General features: G+C 35.1%; 1 protein-coding gene across 4 annotated transcripts in view; it reads left to right on the forward strand.

The window, feature by feature from the left end:
• The window catches only part of Afg2a (AAA ATPase AFG2A), a 158,778-nt gene that overhangs the window by 39,357 nt on the left and 96,302 nt on the right, over nt 1-23,119 (forward strand). For all 4 annotated transcript variants that reach the window (XM_075950858.1, XM_075950857.1, XM_075950855.1 and 1 more), the window contains exons 12-14: nt 2,825-2,878; nt 4,332-4,411; nt 9,830-9,956. In XM_075950858.1, coding sequence (XP_075806973.1) covers nt 2,825-2,878; nt 4,332-4,411; nt 9,830-9,956 — 261 coding nt within the window. The remainder of the gene's footprint in view (nt 1-2,824; nt 2,879-4,331; nt 4,412-9,829; nt 9,957-23,119) is intronic.

Genomic DNA, 23,119 nt, shown 5'->3' on the forward strand with positions numbered 1-23,119 from the left:
TGAATATAAACTTGTTTACTCTGTACTCTGTTCTTGCCAGCTTTTATTAAATTATCCTGACTGCCTTTTGCCTCGGGGCTTCTTATATATAACTGAATATAAACTTGTTAGTGTACTTAAATACACTAAATATAGTGTATTTAACAGCTTGAACTTCAACCTCAAGGTAACCTTTCTTGGTGATGAAACTGCTCTGATAGACTGAATTCTAGAGCAGTGCGGTATAGCAGTTTAGCATTCTGTGTTGCATTGTACTGGCACTCATCTGGCTGAGGTTCAGGAGCCTGTAATTCAGTACACAATCACAGACTCTCTTGGGCATGTCTTCCATTACTGCCATTACTTGTTAGTAATGCCTGACTTGAATTGTTCTGGCCCATTTTTCTCATGCTAAATAATTAGGTTAACTTCAGATCTGTGTTGTTCACCTTCTCATCTCCCTCCCCTTTCCTTTGTTTCTTCCCTGGGCTTCTGGTGATCCGCTTCTACATAACTACTATGAGGTATGAAGGATCCTCAGATGGTTCAACTGTTTGGCATGCTTTCACATTTCCTATATGTTATCAAGTCTATTTATACAATGGATTTATGTCATGTTTATATTTCTGCTAGTGGTGCTAAGACACTCACATAATACTCAGCAGAGAGGATGCATCACAGAATCATCATATTCTTCTTTCCAGCATTGATATTGAAGTTGTCTTTTTTTAGAACCCTTACCTATGAAAGAATGAAGACCTTTCTTAATATTCTCTAACTGCTCTTACTTAAGCTTAATTAAAAAGCTGTGTATAATATGCCTGGGTTTACATTGCTTTTTTTAAAAAATTATCTTTATTATATTAGTATTTTATGTCATATTCTTCACTTTTATGGATAGTTGTTACCAGAATAACAGTAGTAATACCGGGTTAGCATGTACATCCAATAAAAATGGTGACTTCAATATTTTTCTTTCTGATGTTTGTCAGGACACACGTGGCCTAATTAGTTGCCCTAAACTAAATAAAATCGACATTCAAACTCCTTACCAAATCCTGCCTCCAACAAAAACTCATTGTGCTAATTAAAGCCTGTTTTATTGGTTGGGGCTTGAGGTTTGTCTGATTCACTTTGGCAATGCCTTTCTGTGCTCATATTTAGGAAAGTAATGTATATAGCATGTGTGAATGAAAAGCACACTTTGCCATGTCATGAAAGGACAGTCCTTATTCTCTATCATTTTGTGGGACTATAGAAATAATCTTGCCAGATAAAACCATGCAAAATGGTCTTACTCTAGTCAGTGGGGAGGTTAGGAATGTCACACCGTCCTTCAATTTTCCGTCAGAACAACACTCATTGCTTGCACTGATGCAAGGCAGTACTTCTTTGGTCTTACGGCAGCTTCTTTGCTGGCTTTTCTTGGAATCTTTCTCTTCTTGTCCTCCACTCAGACCTCGACACCCTGGTCTCCACTTAATGAGCACCTTACAAATTTATTTACCCATTTTATATTATTACGTTTTGAGATTTTTTTTTTCCAGATTTTGTTTTCGTTGCTGTAACTAGTGCGTTAGTAATACTCTTTCACACGTTTCCTTGTATGCATGTAATGGTCTCCTTAGGGTATCTATGTATGTAGAAGTTCCGACCGTTGCATATGAATGTTCTTAATAGTACTAGATAATTTGAAATTGCCTTATTTTGGTATGTTACGGGTTTTTTTTTCTCAATGTCTCGTGAATTTTTTTTAATATATTGAAGTCCATGTTTACTCTCCAGCAGTCAAAGCGCTGATATTGTAGATGTTTTTCAGTATTTCAGACAGAGTTGAGCTCTTTAAAATTGTAGTAGATAAATCTATAGCAGATTCAGACAACTATAGTCTTTAGACAAAATGTTTTGGTTCAGACATTTCATATTTTTAAGGATTTTTTTTTCAAAAATGAAAAGGAAGAATAATATCTAGGCTGTTATTTCCAGAGCCTAAAATGTATAAATAATTGTACTATTGTGTTATTTTTAATGTGATTAATTTTTGCTTGCACAGGTAGGTTAGAAATTCTCTTATTAAAGTCAGTTAGTACAATTTGATAGAATAAAAAGCAGTTAGACAGGGACAGCGTATTGTGACTAGACACTGTGAAGCTTTACCACAAGGTGGTTATGAGAATGTGTTTCTGGGGTAGTTAATAGTCTGGATGGTCCCGAGACTCCTCGGCAAGGGTAGTGACTAAGACGTGCCTGCAAGGCCTTGTCATGTTGAGGCTGGTAACATTCAAGGACTTTTATCATAGATTACTTGAATCTTCTGTTTGCTTAGTTTTAGGGTTTATCATGAAATTATAAGAAGACTATTTCTGCCATCTTTACTTCTTGCCAGATAGGGCTTTTAATCTAGTAGATTTAGGTATAAACTAATAAACAGATGTGACTGGGCTTAGGAATCTATACATGTGACTTCTTTGTTGGTCTTCTAAATTAGCCTGTTATATCTTTGGTGCTTATACCATTCTTGGTATATCATAAAACTACACATAGGTGGACAGTCAGCGATCAAGTTGCTATCAAACATAATTAGTCACAGCCTCTCCTTTGTATTGATGTATGGCTTTAGAACATGTGGCTTTAATATTTGAGGCATAAATAACACCTAAGGGCAATAAGCATGCTTTAGGAACTAATTTAAATAAAAGTGGTGGGTTGGGGGTTTTTGTTTGCTTTGATTTGATTTTTTTATTTTGCTTTTTGCTTACTTTCTCTTTGTGTTTTTCCCCCTCCTTAAAAAGAAAATATGGGTGACTATGTGAAGACACTAAAGCACTGGCTTCTTCCCTTACAGGGGCCTGAGTTAATGAATAAGTATGTTGGTGAATCTGAAAGAGCAGTTAGAGAGGTAAGGAGAGAATCACACTTTTCATCCTTCTGTGTAGTTCTTACTTACTTTGGGGTAATGGAAAGTGGAATAAATCTTCAAGCAAATGCTATTTTATGATTTAAAATGCAACTTTGAGTATTCTTTAATATTTTTGTTTGTTCTTACCTATTATAGTATCCTAACTTTTATTTTTCCCAAAATTAATTTTAATAACTATCATCCCTTCCCATGTTTGTAAAAGGAAATGTCTATCTTTCTGAAGGGCAGTCAGTCTTCTATGGAATTGTAAGCTTTTATATTAGGTAGCTTTTTATTTTGAAATAAGCATTGCATTTGAAATTTTCACCTTACTGACTTGATCTTCTGCCTTGTGGTTTAGACAGTGTATCTTCCTATGTTGACTGACTTTTAAATCCAACTCCTGACTGATAATGCTTCTTCATTCTTGTTGTTAAAGTTGGTCCAAATTTGGGGCAACTAGAGTCACCATTTGATCATAGCCATAACTTTACTACTTTTTCCCCCTTTGTTCATAGAACACACAAATAACAATGGGATATTGGCTCTTATTTGTGAAGACTTTAGTGCTAATCAGGAGAAATGGGGTTTCAAATATTTTGTCACAAGAAAATATTTAAAATTATCTTTTGTCTTTTCTGCTTAAAATATAGATGATGGTGAATTTTAGAAAGTGTTAGTTGAAATGATAGCATGAAAAACAGCAGTATTTACTAATATTGAATTGGTCCCTGTATCTTTATGATCATGTGACACAAGAACAAAAAATAATGGTCTAAGTTATAAGAGATACATATTTGGATTTTTTTTTCTGCCCATGCTGCCTTCTTCGAAGTTCGTTTTCATGCATTGCTTTATTGACTGTTCCATTGGGTAAGACACTGACTTACGTTCAGTCCAGTCTGTGGTCCTTAACATCTAAACATTTTTCTTACCTGGGTTTTATGTCAACCATTTTTCCTGTACATTCTTAAATGCTTTTAGCTTTGAGATGTATGAGCATCATATATGGCTTTTATTTTAATGTTTTATGATAGTGTTATTTATAAAGTTTCAGGTATTGAGCCAAATGTTTTATGCCCCTGTTTGTTACTCATTTCCTAATCTTCCTGAGATCTGTATGAATTATTACCTTCATCATTTTCTAGATGTGGAAATTGAGTTCTGCTGAAGCTCATATAATATTTGATGGAGCTGGTATTTAGCTGAATTTCTCTAATTACGTAACTGGTTTTCTTCCTGTAATGTGTTAATTGGTAGTCTGTTCACCACTAAGGAAGTTACTCTTAAAGCACTAAGTGTTTTGGGCACCTGTTATGAGGTATAAATGACGCGATCAGGCTAGTAGTTTTGTACATGATAGATTTGATTCTACATGGTTTTCATAAGGAAGCCAACTTTGGAATTTTGTAGCATTTGTTAATTTTGTCTATTTTGGTATTCTTTCCTCTAGATATTCCGTAAAGCAAGAGCAGTGGCACCTTCCATTATCTTTTTTGATGAACTTGATGCTTTGGCAGTTGAAAGGGGCAGGTAAGAATTCTTAAATATTAGCATGCTAAAATAGTAGCTAATATCATTTTGATGCAAATTTTACTTAATACTATATTTTTCTAGAAATCATTTCTGAATCTGTGCAGTTAATTTCTCCTTTATCTACTTTTTTCATCTAATTACTCTGTATAGTAGTTTTTTATACAATTGGGGAAAAAACTGATACAATTGAAGCATTTGAATTAATTTTTAGTTTGCTTATAAAGTTCCCTCAGTACTATATATTAGAAGTAATAGTATTGATATAAACATATAGTTAAAATATGAAAACAAAAGTTTAATTAAATACAGTTATTTGGTATAGGAGAAGTAAATTATATAAGTTGTTATATAAGTTATATGACCCACACAAAACCCTCATTTTCATGTTTCTCGCTTTGTATTGATAAAGCATATCTTTAAACAGTGTCGAAATATAAAAGATTTGAAAGAAAGAAAATATATAGATTTTAGAATTCTTTAGAATAAACTGTTGTAATTAAGTAGAATGTAAATTATCTAAAATGATTGGCCCAAAATGCCTTAAATTTCAGGATTTTTTTCTTTTAAGTTTTGGGATTTTTTTTTTAAGATCTTGATGACAAGATGCTCAAAGAGTTTTAAGTCCTGGAGCATTTCAGAAGTGTTATTTATCAGCTTTTCAAAAATCAGCTTAATAATTATCATGGCAGTGAGCTTTCCTTGAAGATAGATTTCAGTAATCATTTCGTCACTTTTTTTGGTGCTGGGAATCAAACCTAAGACTTTGGCTTTGCTGTGTATGGATTCTACCCCTGAATTAAATCTCCTGCCCAATAAATACTTTCTGTAACAGGACCAGTTAGTCCATGTCAAGTTTCTGTTCACAGCTGGTTTTCTGTTCTGTAGTGTGAAGACATCCACAACAGATACACAATGGTGGGAAATTGGCTGGCTAGCCACACAGTCTGTGCATTGTTTGCCAGTGTCTGTTCTGTGTTTTCATATAACCCTTTGATTATATTAAATGCCTCATGGCATTGCACGTCTTTTGAGAATAATTTGCACAGCGGTCTTGACTTAGGAAAGGAAAGAGGAATTACTATATTATAAATGTCTAACTAGTACTTCCTATTGCTGAATGTTTTTGAATGCCCTGTTGCCTTTCTCTAGCAGATAATAAAGTTTTATGGTATTTCATTATTTTAGTGACTTAAATGTTTGTAGTTAAGCTTTTTATTAATGTTGGTTTTGATTTTCTAGGATGTCAGTTTTATGGATTTTGTTTCCTACTGATGTATTAAAAGTCAGCCAAGCTGTTTTCTTGTCCTATGAAATGTTTTCACCTAGTTGTTCTCAGACTAGGTCTAAGTGGTTATGTGGAAGGAAATAAAGGCAGAAATGATATGGGTTATCAGAATGGAAGAATTCCCCTCTTACTCTCAATGTTAAACCACCACTTTTTCCTATAAGATAGTGATTGGATGTGTTAACCCTCCCTACTATGTAGACGTGACAAGAGATGTCAATAATATGTTTCTAAATATATGTGATTTACTGAGTAAAAATACTAAGTAATTTCCCATAGGTACTATATAGCAGCATAGAACCACAAAATTTTTAATCAGAAAGGGTAACCAAAATATTGACTAATAGGAATGAGGGGCTAGAGGGTCGGAGGAGCTGGTGATTTTGATCCATCTGGGTACTTAGGAGCACCTGAGTCCAGCTTCTGCTCGTAGGTTTTCCTGTCATTGGTTAACAGATTTTCTGTTGTATTTAAATAAATTTCTTAGTAAATTTTATTATAGCATTTCTGTTTCTGAAACCTTTTGTTTTTTGGTATAGACTCTCTTAGAAACTTTGCAGTAATTCACCCTAACAAAGCCTCCCCCCCCCCCAAAAAAAAAGGAATAAAATGCACTTGGGAGGCACAGGTAGATGGATCTCTGTGAGCTCAAGGCCAGCCTCTTCTACGGAGCCAGGACAGCTAGAGTTTTTACACAGAGAAACCCTGTCTGACCACCACCTCCAAAAAGAGGGATGGAGGGAGGGAGGTTGAGCATTTCCTTAAGGGAGGGAAGGAGGAGAGAGAGAGAGAGAGAAGAAAGAATAGAATGCTAAGCAAAGCTGAAAAACAGCAAAAACTCCCAGGTATTTTTATGCAAACTAAATTGAGAAGTAGGTGGGCCTGAATTGAAAACCTTTGTCACTTATGCTAAATATACAGAATTGATTTTGCTCTTTGTATGTAACTACTAAGAGCAGTAAAGAAAGGATAAAGGTTAGCAATGGAATGAGGACTATGCTCTTTTTTTAACCTTATTTGTATTATTTTAAAGTATGTGCATGAGTGTGTGTGTGTGTGTGTGTGTGTGTGTATATATATATATATATATATATATATATATATATATATATATATCTGTCTGTGATTATGTGCACATAAGTTACAAGCAATTCTGAGCCACCTGACATGGGCATTGGGAACTGAACCCAGATTCTCTGTAAGAGAATACACTCTTATTAAACTCTGAGCCTCTCTTCAAATGGAGCACGGTGCTTCTTGGGCCAAAGAGAAAACATTTCAAAAGAGATGCCGTCCAATCATGAGTAGTACTAATTCATTTTATAGAAAAGGCATTGTATTACTTTTTACCCAAGGGTCATTCTTTTGCACTTAAAAATGTTTTTGCTATAGAGAAATCTAATACCATTTTTAAAAAAAAAAAAAAAAAGTAGATGAATGCCCAAGTTACTAGGTTCAAATGTTATGTGCCAAAACCAACCTAAAAGCTTAAAGATTATGATCTTGAAGCGTTATATACAAATGCTGGGTAGAATTCTCCTCCTAAAAATACACATCCCCCATTTTTTTTAGCTAAGTAATGAAAACTGTTGAAGAAGTTAACAAGAAGCTAAAGAAGTTGGAATTTTTTTTAAAACATAGTTTATTTCCTGAGTGAAGCATTATTGTATCTGAGTATACAGTCTTTGTCGGGTTTGGAGGGATTTACATTTTACTTTTACATTGCAAAACTCTGAAAAGAATATACTATATATAAATCTTAGGTTTTCAAAATAAGTCATTTCTTGAGGACTCACAAGGCACTTGAGCATGAAATAAACTGTTGAAACTAAATGTAAGGAACTCTATAAGTCTACAACAGCGGTCCGCTCAGACACCCAGGAACAAAGGCCTTTAGTAAAATATAAGGAAGTCTGTAAGTCTATGACAGCAGTCTCCTCAAACACCTAGGAATGAAGGTTTTTTGTAGTACATTGAATACAGGCTGATGCATTCCATCGTGCCTGGTTGTTACAAAGCATGTCAGAGGAACTATTCTCAGTACTGGATTGATGGTTTCCATAGCAAGACTAAGGGATGTTTTCTACTATTTCATTATGAAGGCTTTGAAGGGAACTGGCAATTGATTTCTTGTTTTGATTTGTTTTCTTCAGACAAGGTTTCTCTGTGTAGCCCTGACTGTCCTGTGTTTTTGGTTTTCTTTCTTTCTTTATATATTTATTTATTTATTTTTGCTTTATGCCTAAAAGCCACTTATGAGTGAGTACATATGATATTTGTCTTTCTGGGTCCGAGTTACCTCACTCAATATGATGCTCTAGCTCCATCCATTTGCCTGCAAATTTCAAGATGATGTTATCTTTTTCTGTGTAGTATTCCATTATGTAAGTGTACCACATTTTCCTTATCCATTCTTCGGTCAAGGGGCATTTAGGTTATTTCCAAGTTCTGGCTGTGACAAACAATGCTGCTATGAACATGGTTGAGCACATGTCCTTTTGGTATAATTGAGCATCTTTTGGGTATATACCCAGAAGTGGTTTTAAGGAAGGTTATTTTCTAATTTTCTGAGAAATTGCCATATGAAATCCAAAGAGGCTGTACCAGTTTGCACTCTTACCACAATGGAGTAGTGTTCCCTTTACTCCGCATCCTCTCCAGCATAAGTTGTCATCAGTGTTTTTTATCTTGGCCATTCTTACAGGTGTAAGATGGACTCTGAGTTGTTTTGATTTGCATTTCTCTGATGACTAAGGATGTTGAGCATTTCCTTAAGTGTTTTTCAGCCATTTTAGAATCGTCTGTTGAAAGTTCTCTTTTAGGTCTGTACTCCATTTTTTTATTGGATTATTTCTTCTTTTGATGATCAATTTCTTGAGTTCTTGGTATATTTTGGAGATCAGACCTCTGTTCAACGTGGGCTGCCATTTGGCCTTGACTGTCCTGAAACTCTCTGTAGACCAGTCTGGTCTGAAACTCACAGAGCTCCGCCTGCCTCTGCCTCTGCCTCCAAGTGCTGGGATTAAAGGCATACATCAACACCATTGCCAGTAGAAACTGGCAATATTGATTTGAATGTGTCGACCCTGAAGTGTGTTATTTCTAAGATTCTGAAAAGCTTACGTTATGTTCTCCTCATTGCTACTGTCCCTTACTTCCGTCCTTTCTTGTCCTTCCTCTTTTTTATGGTCCTTTGCCTCTTCTTCAACTTGGCACTTGGCATCATATAATACCTCATGTTCACTTGTAAGTTGTGGGTCTGATGATTCTGTCCTATAGATGGTCAGTAAGTTTTTAAGCTTCTGCCGTATGTTGAAATCTGAATCCTGTCAGTAACTATACATGGTGATATGCTAAATGTCCTTTCACATTTAGCATATGTTAAATGTATGAAGATAATATTCATCCTAGGACAGAAGACTCTGTGTTCTTTACTGTTCCTCCCCAGTCATTTTACTGGATATGTGTGTTAATATACACACAGTGCTGTTTCATTCCGTAGATTAGATAAAAGAAATCAGCATGATTGTGGATGAGAATTGTTATCTTTTGATCTTGATAAAGGGTTCTCTTACAGTATTCTTACTTGATTTAAGGGTTTTGTATCTGTAGAACTGGCTTTGTGAATGACTTCACAAATGAGCCAGTTTGTTCAGAATTGAGGACTGTGGTGACTACCCACCTGCTGCTGTGTTTTTAAAATGCTTGATAATTTCTGTGCATTCCATTCCTGGGAAATATGCAGAGTTTTCAGCCTTCCTTTGAGCAATGAGTCTATACCATAAGGAACTTAATTTCAGTACCTATCCTTGTCAATAGATATATTGCAGATATAAATTTTGACTGTCTTTAAGTCTTTGTGTATTTGAGGAACTGGTTAAAGTAATCTTACATCTCGCTTCCCAATCCTAGTTTCATTTACTATTTTAGTTTTAGAAAAATCACCATATTTCATGATATAGGAAAGGAAACAATTGGAATATAGTTTTTGATATAATAATTCAGTTATAAATGACTCTTCAAGCATACATTTGCAAACATCTTTTTTCTTATATAATAAAGAACTTTTAAAATAGTAAGTGTATTTAGGATAGGAAAGAAGATTTTTAAAACTGTTTTCAAAATATCAGTTCTTCAGGTGCTGGGAATGTTGCAGATCGTGTATTGGCTCAGCTGTTAACAGAGATGGATGGGATTGAACAACTAAAAGATGTAACTGTTTTGGCAGCTACTAATCGCCCAGACAGAATTGACAAGGTAAGAAAGGAGGTGATATCGGTGTTGTAGTTATTGGGTTTATGTCTTTTTGTATTGTATTGTCAAGTTTGTTTTGTTGTATCACTCTTTTGAGTTTTTCATTAAGAGGACATTGGAGGATGTGTAACTGTTTTAGTTACATGCTACAGTTTTACTACTTCCTGTTAGAGGACAAGAGAAACCTAGGGTTTTTGGTGAACCAGTCTCCCAGTGTTCAGGAAAGTTTTGAATGGAGTTTTGACTATGCATGACCCATTTGTATTTACACTAAGGGTATTAGAAAAGTCTGGTCCCAGGTTTTATTCTCTTGAGTGTAGATGAACTAGAGTTGGAATGGACTAGCCAGCCTCTTCCTAACGCAGAATGTCATACCCTTTCATTGAGAATTACAGTGAAAAATGGGGAGAATGACTAGGTCCAAGGCCACCCAGGGAACTACTCTGTTAATGAAAGTATTTTGCAACTCTCCAGCATCCCGTCTACCCCCTCACTGCTGCCACAAACTTTTCTTTTATACCTCTAGAAAATTAACTATTCAAGACATTTTTTGTAAGCTAATTAGGCTTCTTTAGGATTTTTTTTTTATTCCTCTATGTCATGGTAAATGTCCAAGCCATTTCATACTTGAGAGAATCATGTAACCTACCATAACTATAGAAATCTTGTTGTAACCATTGCTTTCACTGTATTAGAATGAAAATAATAATGGATTCTGTTCTCACAATATGTACCTTAGATGTAATTCTGAAGTTTTTAAATTGTGACTTTTAAAAGAGCCTTGAAGGTAAGAAGGATCCTTTCTGTTAGAGGAGCATTTTTATTTAGCTCAGGCCTTTGACTGTAGTGAAGGCTTTGGTCAACAGCAGGTAAGCGGACACGCTTTCCTTCACAAGCCAGCTGATGCCGAACATCTCACAGATTTGTATGGAAGGTAGGAATAAATTTTATCAAGGAGTATGGAACGTGGTGATGCCAAATAAATCCATTCCTCACCAAGTTGCTTTGATCATGTGTTTCACCACAGCAATAGAAACCTTAGTTAACTGGGACAGAGGTGTAGCCATCTCTGAGCAATGCTGATTTGGGTGCCTTTAGGTATATTCCCAAGTATGAAGCAAATCATATTAGTTCTGCTTTTAGTTTTGTGAAGCTTGGATACTGCTTTCCGAAGTGGCCTGTGCTACTTGTACATTCCCACCAGCAGGGTTTAAGTACCCCTTTGCCCTTGTCCTTTCCAGTGTTTGTTGCTTTCTTATAATTGTCTTTCTCACTCATGTGATGTGGATCCCCAGTTTAGTTTTGTTGTGCGTTTTCCTCCTAGTTATGGATGCTTAAGATTATTTTCATGTAGTTTTTAGAAGATATACATTATCACCACAGGGCCTTTACACAGTCAAACATCAAGATTCAGATAATGTATTTGACCAGGATGGCCAGGACCAGAATAGAGTTGCCAGGACCAGAATAGAGTTGCTTGAAATCGACGAGAGACATCAACTTTGGAAGAATTTGAAAGACATGCAGGGAACTTAGCTTCCAGTATTCATGAAAAGTATTCAGCCTATTAGTTTTCTGTGTCTTTTGAAATGTAGTAGACAATCGTATACATCATTAAAGTCTACAGTTTATTTTTTTTAACTGAAACATATAATAATAAAACATTCCAAATGCTACCCCAAATGGTATAGTATAGCAAATTTTGTGCTTTTCGTTTCATTGTAGTTATGGGTTGGTTGGTTGCTTTTATTTTGAATGCTACCTTCTTATACTTAAGATTATAAGTTTCTTTTTAAAGACTTCATTAAAAAAAAGCAAGTCTTATCTAGGGGTGGAAAAGTGACTTTTCTTTTTTAACTATGAGAGTTTTCAGAAGTAGGGGGATAAATTACCCTTAAGCTGGTGGTTGTGTAAAAACAAACAAAAAACCCTTTGACCATAGAACACTAACTTTTTTATTTAAAAATTACTACAAAGATGACTTGTCAAAAGCTACATATTTTCTGTTTTCGTGGTTGTTTGTTGAGCTTACAAGATTTAGATTATGTTTAATATGCTATCCTGAAAACTGCAAATTTAAAAACAATTTTTATTTAGATCAAAAGTAAGTAGTTGTATAATTGCTTAAAGTTCGATCACTTTTAAATTTAAATAAAACTCCTTCCCTTTTATTGCAAATATTCCTAGATTCCTGAATTTTGTAACTGATGTTGAAATTAGCCAGGAACCAAAGTCATATATTGAATATTTTAGAACCATTAGTAGAATTAATTTGATAATGTTTTCAAACTTACTAGAATATTAATAGTAATGAAATGCCCTTTCCTGTGTGGTACTCAGTGTGAGTGTGAGTGTGTGTGTGTGTGTGTGTGTGTGTGTAGTATTTGAAGTAATAAAGGTGTGCATATAATTATAAGGAGCTTCTTTTACTATGTACAGTCTAATTTGTCTATCTAGGCATTTTAATGCACTATAATCATGAACTGTTAGTGTTCCAGACTTTGCAATATTTTAGTGATATGAACAGATCAGATGTTTTTGACAATGGATTTGGTGTTGCAGTTACTCTGTTCTAACACAAGATGGTGATCCTCACTTGAAATGCTTTGAGTGGAAGCCGCTCTGCTTTCAGAATAGTCAATCCCTCTGTGTTGATGTGTTCACTGTGAATTTATGTAACAGAAAGTGAGAGATTTATGTTTAGATTTATGTGAATTAGAGATAAAGGAGATGTGAGCTTTAGGAAAGGGCAAAGTTGAGTGGTGAAGTGATTAATCAGGTTATCATGTGCTAGGCTAAATGAAAGAATTCAGATGGAAAAGGCACACCAATGTGTACTTAATGATTCTATTTATTTGACATTCAGAAACAGCAGGACTTTGGTATCTAAAAATAGATGTGGCAGAGGTGGCTTAGCAGTGAGAATACTTGCTGCTTTTCCAGAGGACCCACATTCAATTCTCAGTACCACGTGCAGTTCAAAGATCTGTAACTCTAGCTCCAGGGACTCCAGTGCCTTCTTCTGATCTCCAAGCACTGGTATGCATGTGGTGAACACATATGCATGCAGGAAAAACACTCATGCATATAAATTAAAAATAAGATCTGGGAGCCAGGTCATGGTGGCACACACCTTTAGTACCAGCACTCTGGAGGCAGAGGTACGTGGATCTCTGTTAATTCAAAGTTAGCCTGGTTGACAGAGCTAGTTCTAGGACAGCCGGGGCTGCACAGTGAAATCCTGTTTCTTAAACAAAAAAGTAGATTTGAGTCTTACAGAATTTGTAACAAAATGGTACACCAAACCTTTTTGAGATTATATAAATATCCTGTGATTTGGGTGTGAGATGATTTCCAGGCTGTGTGTATGTATCCGAATTCTTAGATTCTTGCACAAGAATGTGCAGACTTTCTAATATTACAAATTATATCAATAAATTTTATTAGTAAGGAAATACTCTTGAACAAAAAAGTGTTGTTTTTGTTTGGTTGGTTTTTTTTGAGACAGGGTTTCTCTATATAGCTTTGGTGCCTTTCCTGGAACTCGCTCTTGTAGACCAGGCTGGCCTCAAACTCATCGAGAAATCCACCTGCCTCTACCTCCTGAGTGCTGGAATTAAAGGTGTGTACCACCACTGCCTGGCACTAAACAAAAAAGTTTTAAATTCAAACAGCAAAGAAAATTTTGGCAAGTTGGGTGGAGGTGAGGCTTTGTACTCCTTAGCTCTCTCCAAGCCTTTGATTATCTTTGCTAACCCATTTACCCAGATCCCACATTACCTGTCTTCCTGAGTTCAAAGCTACATCTGTCTACAAGAAGGGCACTTTATTTCAAACTATACTGCCTGGAGTTCGGCTCTCAAGTAGTAAGAGTTGTAATGCTACAAAGATTCTTAGAGAATGGTGTGCATTGTTAACACATTGGACCAGAACTAGAGATTTTACCAGTCTTTGAGCTGTTATTCGGTAACATGAGTCTGTTTAGTTTTGTTTTGATTGCATTTTTGTATGTTGTGTGTGGTGTAATACAGTATAATCTAAAGTATCTCTCTTTTCTTTCCCCACTACCTTAGTGCAAGATCATCTTCTAGTTTTATAGAGCAGGTAGGACAGGGGAACTAGAATAGTGAGTAGCAAACAGTTTAACCTTCCTTGGCTTTCAGTTTGTGATACAGAGTGAAGTGTGTGACCTATGTAACAAGCTTACTTAAGGCTATGTTTTGTTCTTAAAAAGCAAAAACAAAATAGTAAGCCAGTTGTAAGATTGCCTTTTAGATGTCTGTTCTTATCCCCCAATTTTCACTTTGTGTGTTAAAATGCAGAAAAGTATTTATGATAGTACATTTAAAACAGGTGTGTATTATTTAATTAGAAATTTGAACACAATAAAAAGCACTGAGCAAGGTGAGCAAGATAGTTTCAAGTATATTTATTGGACTTTTTAAAAATTTTTCATTAATACCATATTTGAGCACTTGACACTCTGTTTCCTTCCTCTTTATGAAGTTTCTGCCCCCTTTTCAGACATTGGCAGAGGCATGATATTTATGAGTTTAATAACTTTTTGAGATTTATTCTAAACTTCTGTAAAATGTATTATTATGTGCTTAATTCTTTTTTTACTATTCATATCTGAAATCCATAATATAATCTTTGACATTCACATTGTATTACTTGATGACCCACGTACAGTGTGAAGCATAGGAGAAGAGATGGGGAGTGTAGAAGGCAGAGGAAGGGTAAAATTGTGTAGCCATTTTTCTATTTCTGTGACCTTACATATCTGGTAATTTATGAGTAAGCATTTCTAAAACAGTTGATAAGTTTTGTTTATGCTCCAAGGAAAATGTAGCAAAAGACTGAGGGCAGTGAGCTACATATAAAACAAGCTAAGTAGAAATTGGCACACCACTGTAGTTGGTGCCCATGTTTGTGGTATTTTTGGAGCCCAGATACACTCATTCATATACTGTTGTATCTCGTTTTTATGATAAATAGTTATTATATTGACTGTATGGCTGACAACTAAAGTTATGTATTTGCTTGCCCTTTAAGAAAAAAAATAGTTTCCAGAACCAAAGAAAGTGAACCCTTGTGGACCATAACTTTTTGGATGAACTGTTTAATTTCTATTATTAGATCATTCACCAAATATCTGCTTAGTACCTGTGTGTGATGTGCAATAAATAAGATTCTAGAGAAAGGAAGCCAACCATGCCGAACAAAAATGTTCACCTTTTTTTTTTTTTTACCAGTTACAATAGCTCACAGGAAGCTGATACTTAGGAAAAGAGCTGGGCATGCTCGCATAGCAGGTGCTTCTTCATCTGAAGCACAGCAAGTGCCTGACATTATACAGATGTTGCAACCTGTTTTCTCTTTCTGCCTCTCCTAGTTCCTAACACTATTTGTTAGCGTACAACATAACTGACGACTTGGAAGGATTGTTATCTCTTGTGTTCACTGATATGGCTAGAACCTAAAACACATAGCACTAGTTAGTATGTTCTTCTTAGCTTATTGCATTTGGAAAGCATCTGCTTTTCATACATCAGCTATAATTTTACCAAACTAGATTGTGTCAGGCTCTAACTTTTGTTATATGTACTTCATTGAAAAAACTAGTATTTCCTATTTTTTTTAATTTGTCCCTTTATTAAGTTACATGATATATATGTAGTGATTTTCTTGGAGATTGGCATATTATATACTTTGAGTAGTTCAGAAATACTTTATTGAATGCTTGTGAATAAAGCTTACATTAACCACTCTGATGGCTCTGAGGAAGTAATGAAAAGTAGAGAATTTTACCACCTTTACCTATGAAGTGTCTCATGGAAGTTAGCTTTCTTTCTATTACCATTATTACTGTATGTTGATGATGATCCATTACTTTCCCTACATAGCTGCCAAGTTAATGAGAATAGTATTCTGCAGCTAGGATCTTATGAATTGATGTTTCATGTTCACCTTTGTGGTCTAAACCTTCAGATAGTGAGAAAGGATGTTTTGTCAACTTGACACAAGGTTAAGTCATCTGGGAGGAGGATAGCTCAATTGAGAAAACGACTCCATCAGCTTGCCAGTGGGTAGGTGTGTGAGCAGTTTCTTAATTAATAAATGCTGTGGGAGGGCCTAGCCCACTGTGAGCTGGGATGCCCCTGTGCAGGTGGTTCTAGGTTATATAAGATAGCAGGCTGAACAAGCTCAGAGCATGCAAGTCCGTAAGCAGCACTCCTGCATGGCCAGTTCCTGACCTAGTTTCTCTTCATGATGGACTGCGAGTCAAAATAATCCCTTTCCTCCCCATGTTGCTGTTTTGTCGTGGTGTTTATCATAGTAATACAATGCATACTAATATATGTCCCATAAGCCATCAGAATTTTCTTTATGGAAAACAAGAGTACAGTTTAGTTAAAACCAAAGTATATTTATTACTATACATATTAATATTCTAAAATATGAAATTGAGTCCTTGAAAATAATTCGAACAATTTAGAGATACTATATAGCAACTTGTCCTTGAAAATAATTAGAACAATCTAGAGATATAGCAATTTATTAACCACTCTTACTTACACATCTACAATATGCCAAGTAATATACATTATTATATTGAATTATCTCTAATTCTTCTAATAATTCTAAAGGTAAACTTGTTTTTCAGTTTTGAAAATAAGAAAAGTACTGTTCAAAGAGATTAGTTTTCCATAGTTGAAAAACTAATAAGTAATGAACATAGTGCTGTAAGTTGACTTGTGTCGAAATTTGCCTTTTATTTTAATCATATGGTGTTAGTTTCTCAGTATTAATTACCACAATGCTACTTATTTCTTAACCTTCACTAGAGATTGCTTTAACATTTACATTTCTATACTGTAGCATACTTTTAAGTAATCTGAGAGTTGTACAGTAGAAGAAATGAGTTGCTAATTCCAGAGAATAGTAAATTCTTCATTTTGAAGTTAGTACTTAGGTTTCTTTGTAGCTTTGGAGCCTGCCCTGGAACTAACTCTGTAGACCAGGCTGTCCTCAAACTCACAGAGATCCACCTGTCTTTGCCTCCTGAGTGCTGGGATTAAAGGCGTGCGCCACCACTGCTGTGCTTCTCTTAAAGCAGTCTGACAGATCTCATTTGCTTTGTCTTGCTCACCCCCTCAAGGAGCTTGTGATTGGCCTTATATAACCATGTTACACATGCAAAAAATAATCAAAACTCATTTTTATTTGGAACTTTTTAATCACTATTTTATTTGTATCATTAACAGGGATTAGTCTGCCATATGAGCCAGGAGTTGGTCATTACTTCATTTTGTCATCTGTCATGTAGGATTCCCTTTGTGTCTAAGTCAGTTGTTTAGTTCCAGTACTGCATTTAATCAAGTTTCATTGTTTTAAGACATTAATTGTTCAATGTGTTTCCTTCAGTGTGGTTTACAGGAATACGACCAAAGAGCACTAGTATAGTGTTTTATTCTTTTGGCTTTTTGGTGGGGGCGGGCACCACTCAACTCCCAGATAAATCACACAGAGTCTTACTCTTATGATTTCCTGGCCTTATCTTGGCTTGTTTCTTGCCAGCTTTCATTAACTTAAATTAACCTGTTTACCTTTGCCTCTGGGCTTTACCGTTCTCTTACTTCTGCGTTTCTTACTTTCACTCTTACCCTGGCTGGCTGGGTGACTGCCCCTAGAGCCCTCCTCTCCTTTTTTTCCTCATTGCTTCTTCTGTTTATATTCTTTGCTTGCCGACCCCGCCTATCTTGCTTCTGCCTTGGTATTGGCCACTCAGCTCTCTATTAGGGCCATCAGGTGTTTTAGACAGACAGAGAATCACAGCTTCACAGAGTTAAACAAATTAAGCATAAACAAAAGTCACACACACCTTAAAATAATATTCCTCAACACACTAAAATTTGGTGCTCTATCGTTGTTTTGAGCATCCAAGTTTTTAACTCCCCCAGATTTCACACTTAACAGGATAATAGAGAAGATTTGTTACTATTCATTATAAAAATGAGGGGAGACCACAGAGAAAGAAGTGAACATTTCTGGTCATAAAGTTTGTATATGAATGTAACAGCATATGAAAATGATACAATGGAAAAACTAGAAGATTTTTCAATATTATACTTAGATTATATTTTTAATCAAATATCTTCATTTTTACATTTTACATTTATTCTTCACAAATCTAACTTTCCCTTTCATGGTAGAATTTACAACCAGAAAAGAAGTAAAGATCAATTATAATAAATATGATGAACCTTTTCACTAGACTCAAAACATATTGACACTGGGTTTATCATAGTAAGTTTACAGAGAGGAACTTGTAGACAGTGTTCATTAATATCTGAGATCACCTTAAGTTGTTATTTATTGACTAAATAACTGAAGTTATTTAGTCAGAGCTCGACCAAACCCTAGAGCCTCCTGTAGAGTAAAAATTTTCCTCTTAGTTTAAAACATTAAGCTAAAAGATAACATAGCGTGTGTGTATATTATTACAAAAAGAAAATTATAATCTCCCCCTACACCCAGTGAAAGGGAAAAAAAAGCAAATATCTTGCTGATCTCTTGTTAATTTTCCTTTATGTATGCCTCGGGTCATTGAGATTAAAATTCAGACAGGCAATAAAGATGGCTTAATTCTGTTTTGCTGTGAGATCTTAAGAATCTAGGTTTTTATCCCAGCACTATATAACAAGTCAGGCATCCCACTAATGATGTAAATTCATCTGTGAGGACCTAAGCCCTCTGCTGGTACACGCATGTGTGCGTGCGTGCTTGTGTGCATGTGTGTGTGTGTGTGTGTGTGTGTGTGTGTGTTTTTGAGTTACTTTGAAGAGTCTTATCAGACAACCCTGGTTCTTTAGTTTAAGGAGGTGCTGATTTGATTTGTTATTGAGACAGGCTCATGTTCTTTAACCCAAGCTGATGTTAAACTTACTGTTTTCCTCATATAGGTGTCTGTAACCAGGAAAGATTTGAAGTTTTTATACTTTATATATTTACATATCACATTTACGTCTTGTGTGTCTTGGTTATTTCTGTTTTTCTATGTTCAGTTTCCCTCCCAGCAGAGACTAATGATAAGGAATCATTCTGTCCATATGGTAGGCTAAAATTATACAGTACTAGCATAAAAACGGATATAAAAAATAGTATATTTTCTGAATTTTCTAATTGCCAAACAGCATCTTTATCTTATGTTTTATATAGTTTCAAAAGATCATCCTTTTAAAATCACAGGGCACAGACATTTTATTTATTGGCTAACGCTTTTTGATGTAACCTCAGAGTAAAAATTAACTCTTGAATGATTTTAATTCAGGCACAGAAGCCAAAGTGATCACTGTATCAGTTACCCAAAAACCTTTCAACAGTGGATCAGGTTAGCCTAGGGATAGCAACACATTTCTATTTTGAGAGTCCAGATGGACTGTAAAATTCCCACCACCTTAGAGCCAGATTTGAAAGGAATATATTTTGTCATGAACTTAGAGATGAGAAAGAAAAAACATCGAAGATCTACCATGATAGGTAGATTGCAATTAAACAATATTTTGAGGACATTTTACTTTTTAAAACATTAAATTTTTTCCTCTGCAGGCACCAAAACTATACAGAAAAGCCCTGTCTCAGAAACAACAACAACAACAACAAAAATTGGCATGTCTGTGCATAAGGGAAACAGTAAAGAACTACAGAAACGGCTGGTCCATGGTGTGGTTAAAGGGAAGGTTTTAGGAGAGGCTATCTAGAGGCATATGAAGAGTCCAGAGCAGACAAAAGAAAGAAAGTAGACTGAACATGGGAAGCAAGAGAGCATGCACATCCCATCCATAAATTTAAAGCTTGTTCTAATACCTAGTGTTCTAAACACTCAGGTCCTAGATACAGGCATTAACAATTTTTCCATTAATGTGTCATAGTGCTGTGTAAGTATGATATCTTCTGTAGAACATAGCAGCAGCTTTTTTGTTGGTTTTCTCCTTCTTTTGCCCCTGAAGACATTTTCTCCCCAGCATGAATCACTTTGTTTAGTTTTTGTAGCTTATGTCCATTTAAAAATCTTTCATTTTCCCAACTGTGTTAAAAGTATACTTGCAAAGACATCAGTGATTACAGAAATATTCAGTTCTGCTTTCCCCCATCCCTAGAATTGTCATTAGCTCCAATGACAGTTTTCTGTTCTGTAAACTCTGCTCTTTGATCTCAATTAAATTCATTAATGATCATTATGATGTAGGAATTAGACACAAATTTGAATCCAGTCAGGTCACTGGTTGTCCTTTTTAATTTAAAACATATCCCATTTTTTCTTCCCCATCATTTTGCTGTTCTGGTTCAGTTCTTTCCCAGGGTTAGTGGTTGCCCTGAATTGGTTTCTCTGACACTGGTTTCTTCCTCTTCCACTTTATCATGATTCTGTTTTATACTATTATTTCTGAAAGAATGTCTACCATGACAGCATTGCCTGCTGAGTGACTTAAAATCCTCTTTTGACTGCTCAAGTATATCTCTGCTGGCTCTCACTGTTGAAAGAAGTGTGCCACCCTGATCTTACCTCCTTACCTTAACAGTTGTGACTGCAGTCAGGGTCCTGCACCTGCTGAGCTCATTTATTTCCTCCCTACTTACTTGAAGACCTGTTGAACAGCTAAACAGCTGTTGTTCTCACTTGATTCCCTCGACATTACCTAGTTTCTGTCCTGAGGTTTTGTTGTTGCTTTGCTGTTTTTCTCACTTGGTACATCAGTTTTCTACCTTGCTTCTCTGCCCTGTCCAGTCATTGATTTTCTGACCTTGTTTATCCTTTGCTGTTCTTGAAGTCAGAAGACATAAAATCGTTCTGAATAACTCCCAGATAGCTGCTGTTATGCCCACTGAAAGAAGACATACAAACATTCAAATGCTATTACTACCACATAATTTTTTTTAACATGAAACATTAGTTTTCTTAGGAATTCTAATGAAATCATCAATTAGGAAAAATTGTTTCAAAAGAGAATCTCAGTTTTATCTCTTGTGTAGTTCTAGAAATTTTGAATCAGCAGGGGGCAGTCAAAGCAAAATTTCATTCTGCTAGCTTATGAAAACGTTACATTTTTATTTCTGTAACAATTGTTCTATAATAGGACGTGAACTGCATTCTATAATGTATTTATGAACAGAATTCAGAGCTCTCTATTGCTGGATCTCTTAGAACTGTACTAAATATGTTTAGCTGTAAAAGATAGTCTTTTTTTCTTGTTAAATTGAAAAGAAATTTGACAAATATAACTTTATTTGTTGGGTTTTGGTGGTGTTTTTTAGTTTTTGTTTTGTTTCTTTGTTTTGTTTTATTTCTAAGTAAGTGAACACTACTTAGAAAATAGTTTTCTAGCTTAGCAGCTTTTCTTTTATTAATCTTTTTTTGTTAAAATTATTATAGTATTTATTTTTTCCTGTGAATTTGGGGATAGTCATTTAGAAGCTGTGGCATAACACTATAAAATATGGCTGATTTTTTTGGTCATATTTGTTTTCTTCCCGAGGCTTTCCTGGCAGTTTCTGTCTACTAGTGATACAGATAATGTTCCACCATGTTAGCCTGGCTCTTCTGAGGAAGAGAGAATTTATTCTAAACAGGATTTATCATATGCTGGAGGTACCCTTATATCTCCTGTTTTGTATACACAATAAGAAGATTCGGGAAAACTGCCTTTGTGTAAACACTTGAGTGGCTCCCAGACAAGTGCAGTCCTGTCTGCCGTGGGCAGGAAAGAGCTGTGTCTTGGAATGTTGCTGAGAAGGAAATCCCTTTTGTGTTCCACAAATGATATCCTTAAACTTTTTAAGAATGTAATTTTAAAATGACAGCTCTGTTTGTGTTTCTTTCTATTTATTAACTTTGCATGCACATAGTTCAGAAGTGGATTTAATCGGGGGAAAAGGATTGCGTTTGAAAACACATCTTCTTGGTAGTTTTTTTGGAAATCATTGGTAGAAATGTTATGGCAAACATTAAAATATTTTAGTATTCTTTGTTCTCTTAGCATAAAAACTTTTGATAAATCTTTGCAGACTTAAAGAATATAGCATCTGCCACTTCCCTTGAGAACTTGCACTAGAAAAATAATATGGGAAAGTGCTTTTTAACACATAGGTTATATTGTTTTCAAGTTTGGTGTGATGAAGCTTTATTTATTTTATTAAAATTAATTGTATAAGTTTAACCTTGAAAATGTTTAATGAATGACTTTATGTGTTGAATTATAATAGTTAATAATTCACTTAGAATTGTATTTAAGTTTCTTTTTAATGACTGAAGATTTGTTATGGCTAGACTTTGTAAGCAATTAGCAAAAAAAATTATAGACTAGAATTATGTCCAGTTTCCTGTGCGTGTGGTTACTTTTCTTCTTCCTTATGAACTCTCATCAGTAACTATCTCATTGCTTAATAATGATTCTCTACTTCAACTCTTCCTCTAAAACTCAGCAGCATGTACCAGGCCTGATGACACACCATATACCTGTAATACCAGTTCTCTGGGAGCTGAGGCAGGAAGGGTCCTGTCTCAAATATAGAAATCAAAACAAAAGCATAGCAAAATAGGGAGTGATCTATAATAATGTCCAGATGCAGGATTTTAAATGCTTGTTGATAATTTTAGAAAATTATCACATACTTAATACGATCAGATAAATAAATATATATATATATATATATTTTCCACCAGTGGTTCTCAACCTTCCTAATGCTGCGACCCTTTGATACAGTTTTTCAGGTTGTGAGAGCCCCTCAACCGTAAAATTATTTTTGTTGCTACTTTATAACTGTAATTTTGTTACTGCTATGGCCCGTAAATAAATATTTTTGGAGAGAGAGGTTTACCAAAGGAGTCCCAGAGTACAGGTTGAGAACACCAGCCTCACACCCCTCTATTTACTTAAAATACATTGAATATTATCATAATAAAATTAATGCCCATTCTGCTAAAACTGTTACAACGAATCCTAAGTATTGGAGCTACAGAACTTTTTCTTAAGTCTTTGAAAGAGAAGACTGTTCTGTTACAGGGCTGCATACAGTGATATGATGGCATCAGGATTATGTTGCAGTTTTATTTGTGTTATGCTAATATTTAGGATATCTGCCTATACATGTCTAAGATATTA

This window comes from Microtus pennsylvanicus, chromosome 16, assembly GCF_037038515.1.
Source record: "Microtus pennsylvanicus isolate mMicPen1 chromosome 16, mMicPen1.hap1, whole genome shotgun sequence".
NCBI lineage: Eukaryota > Metazoa > Chordata > Mammalia > Rodentia > Cricetidae > Microtus > Microtus pennsylvanicus.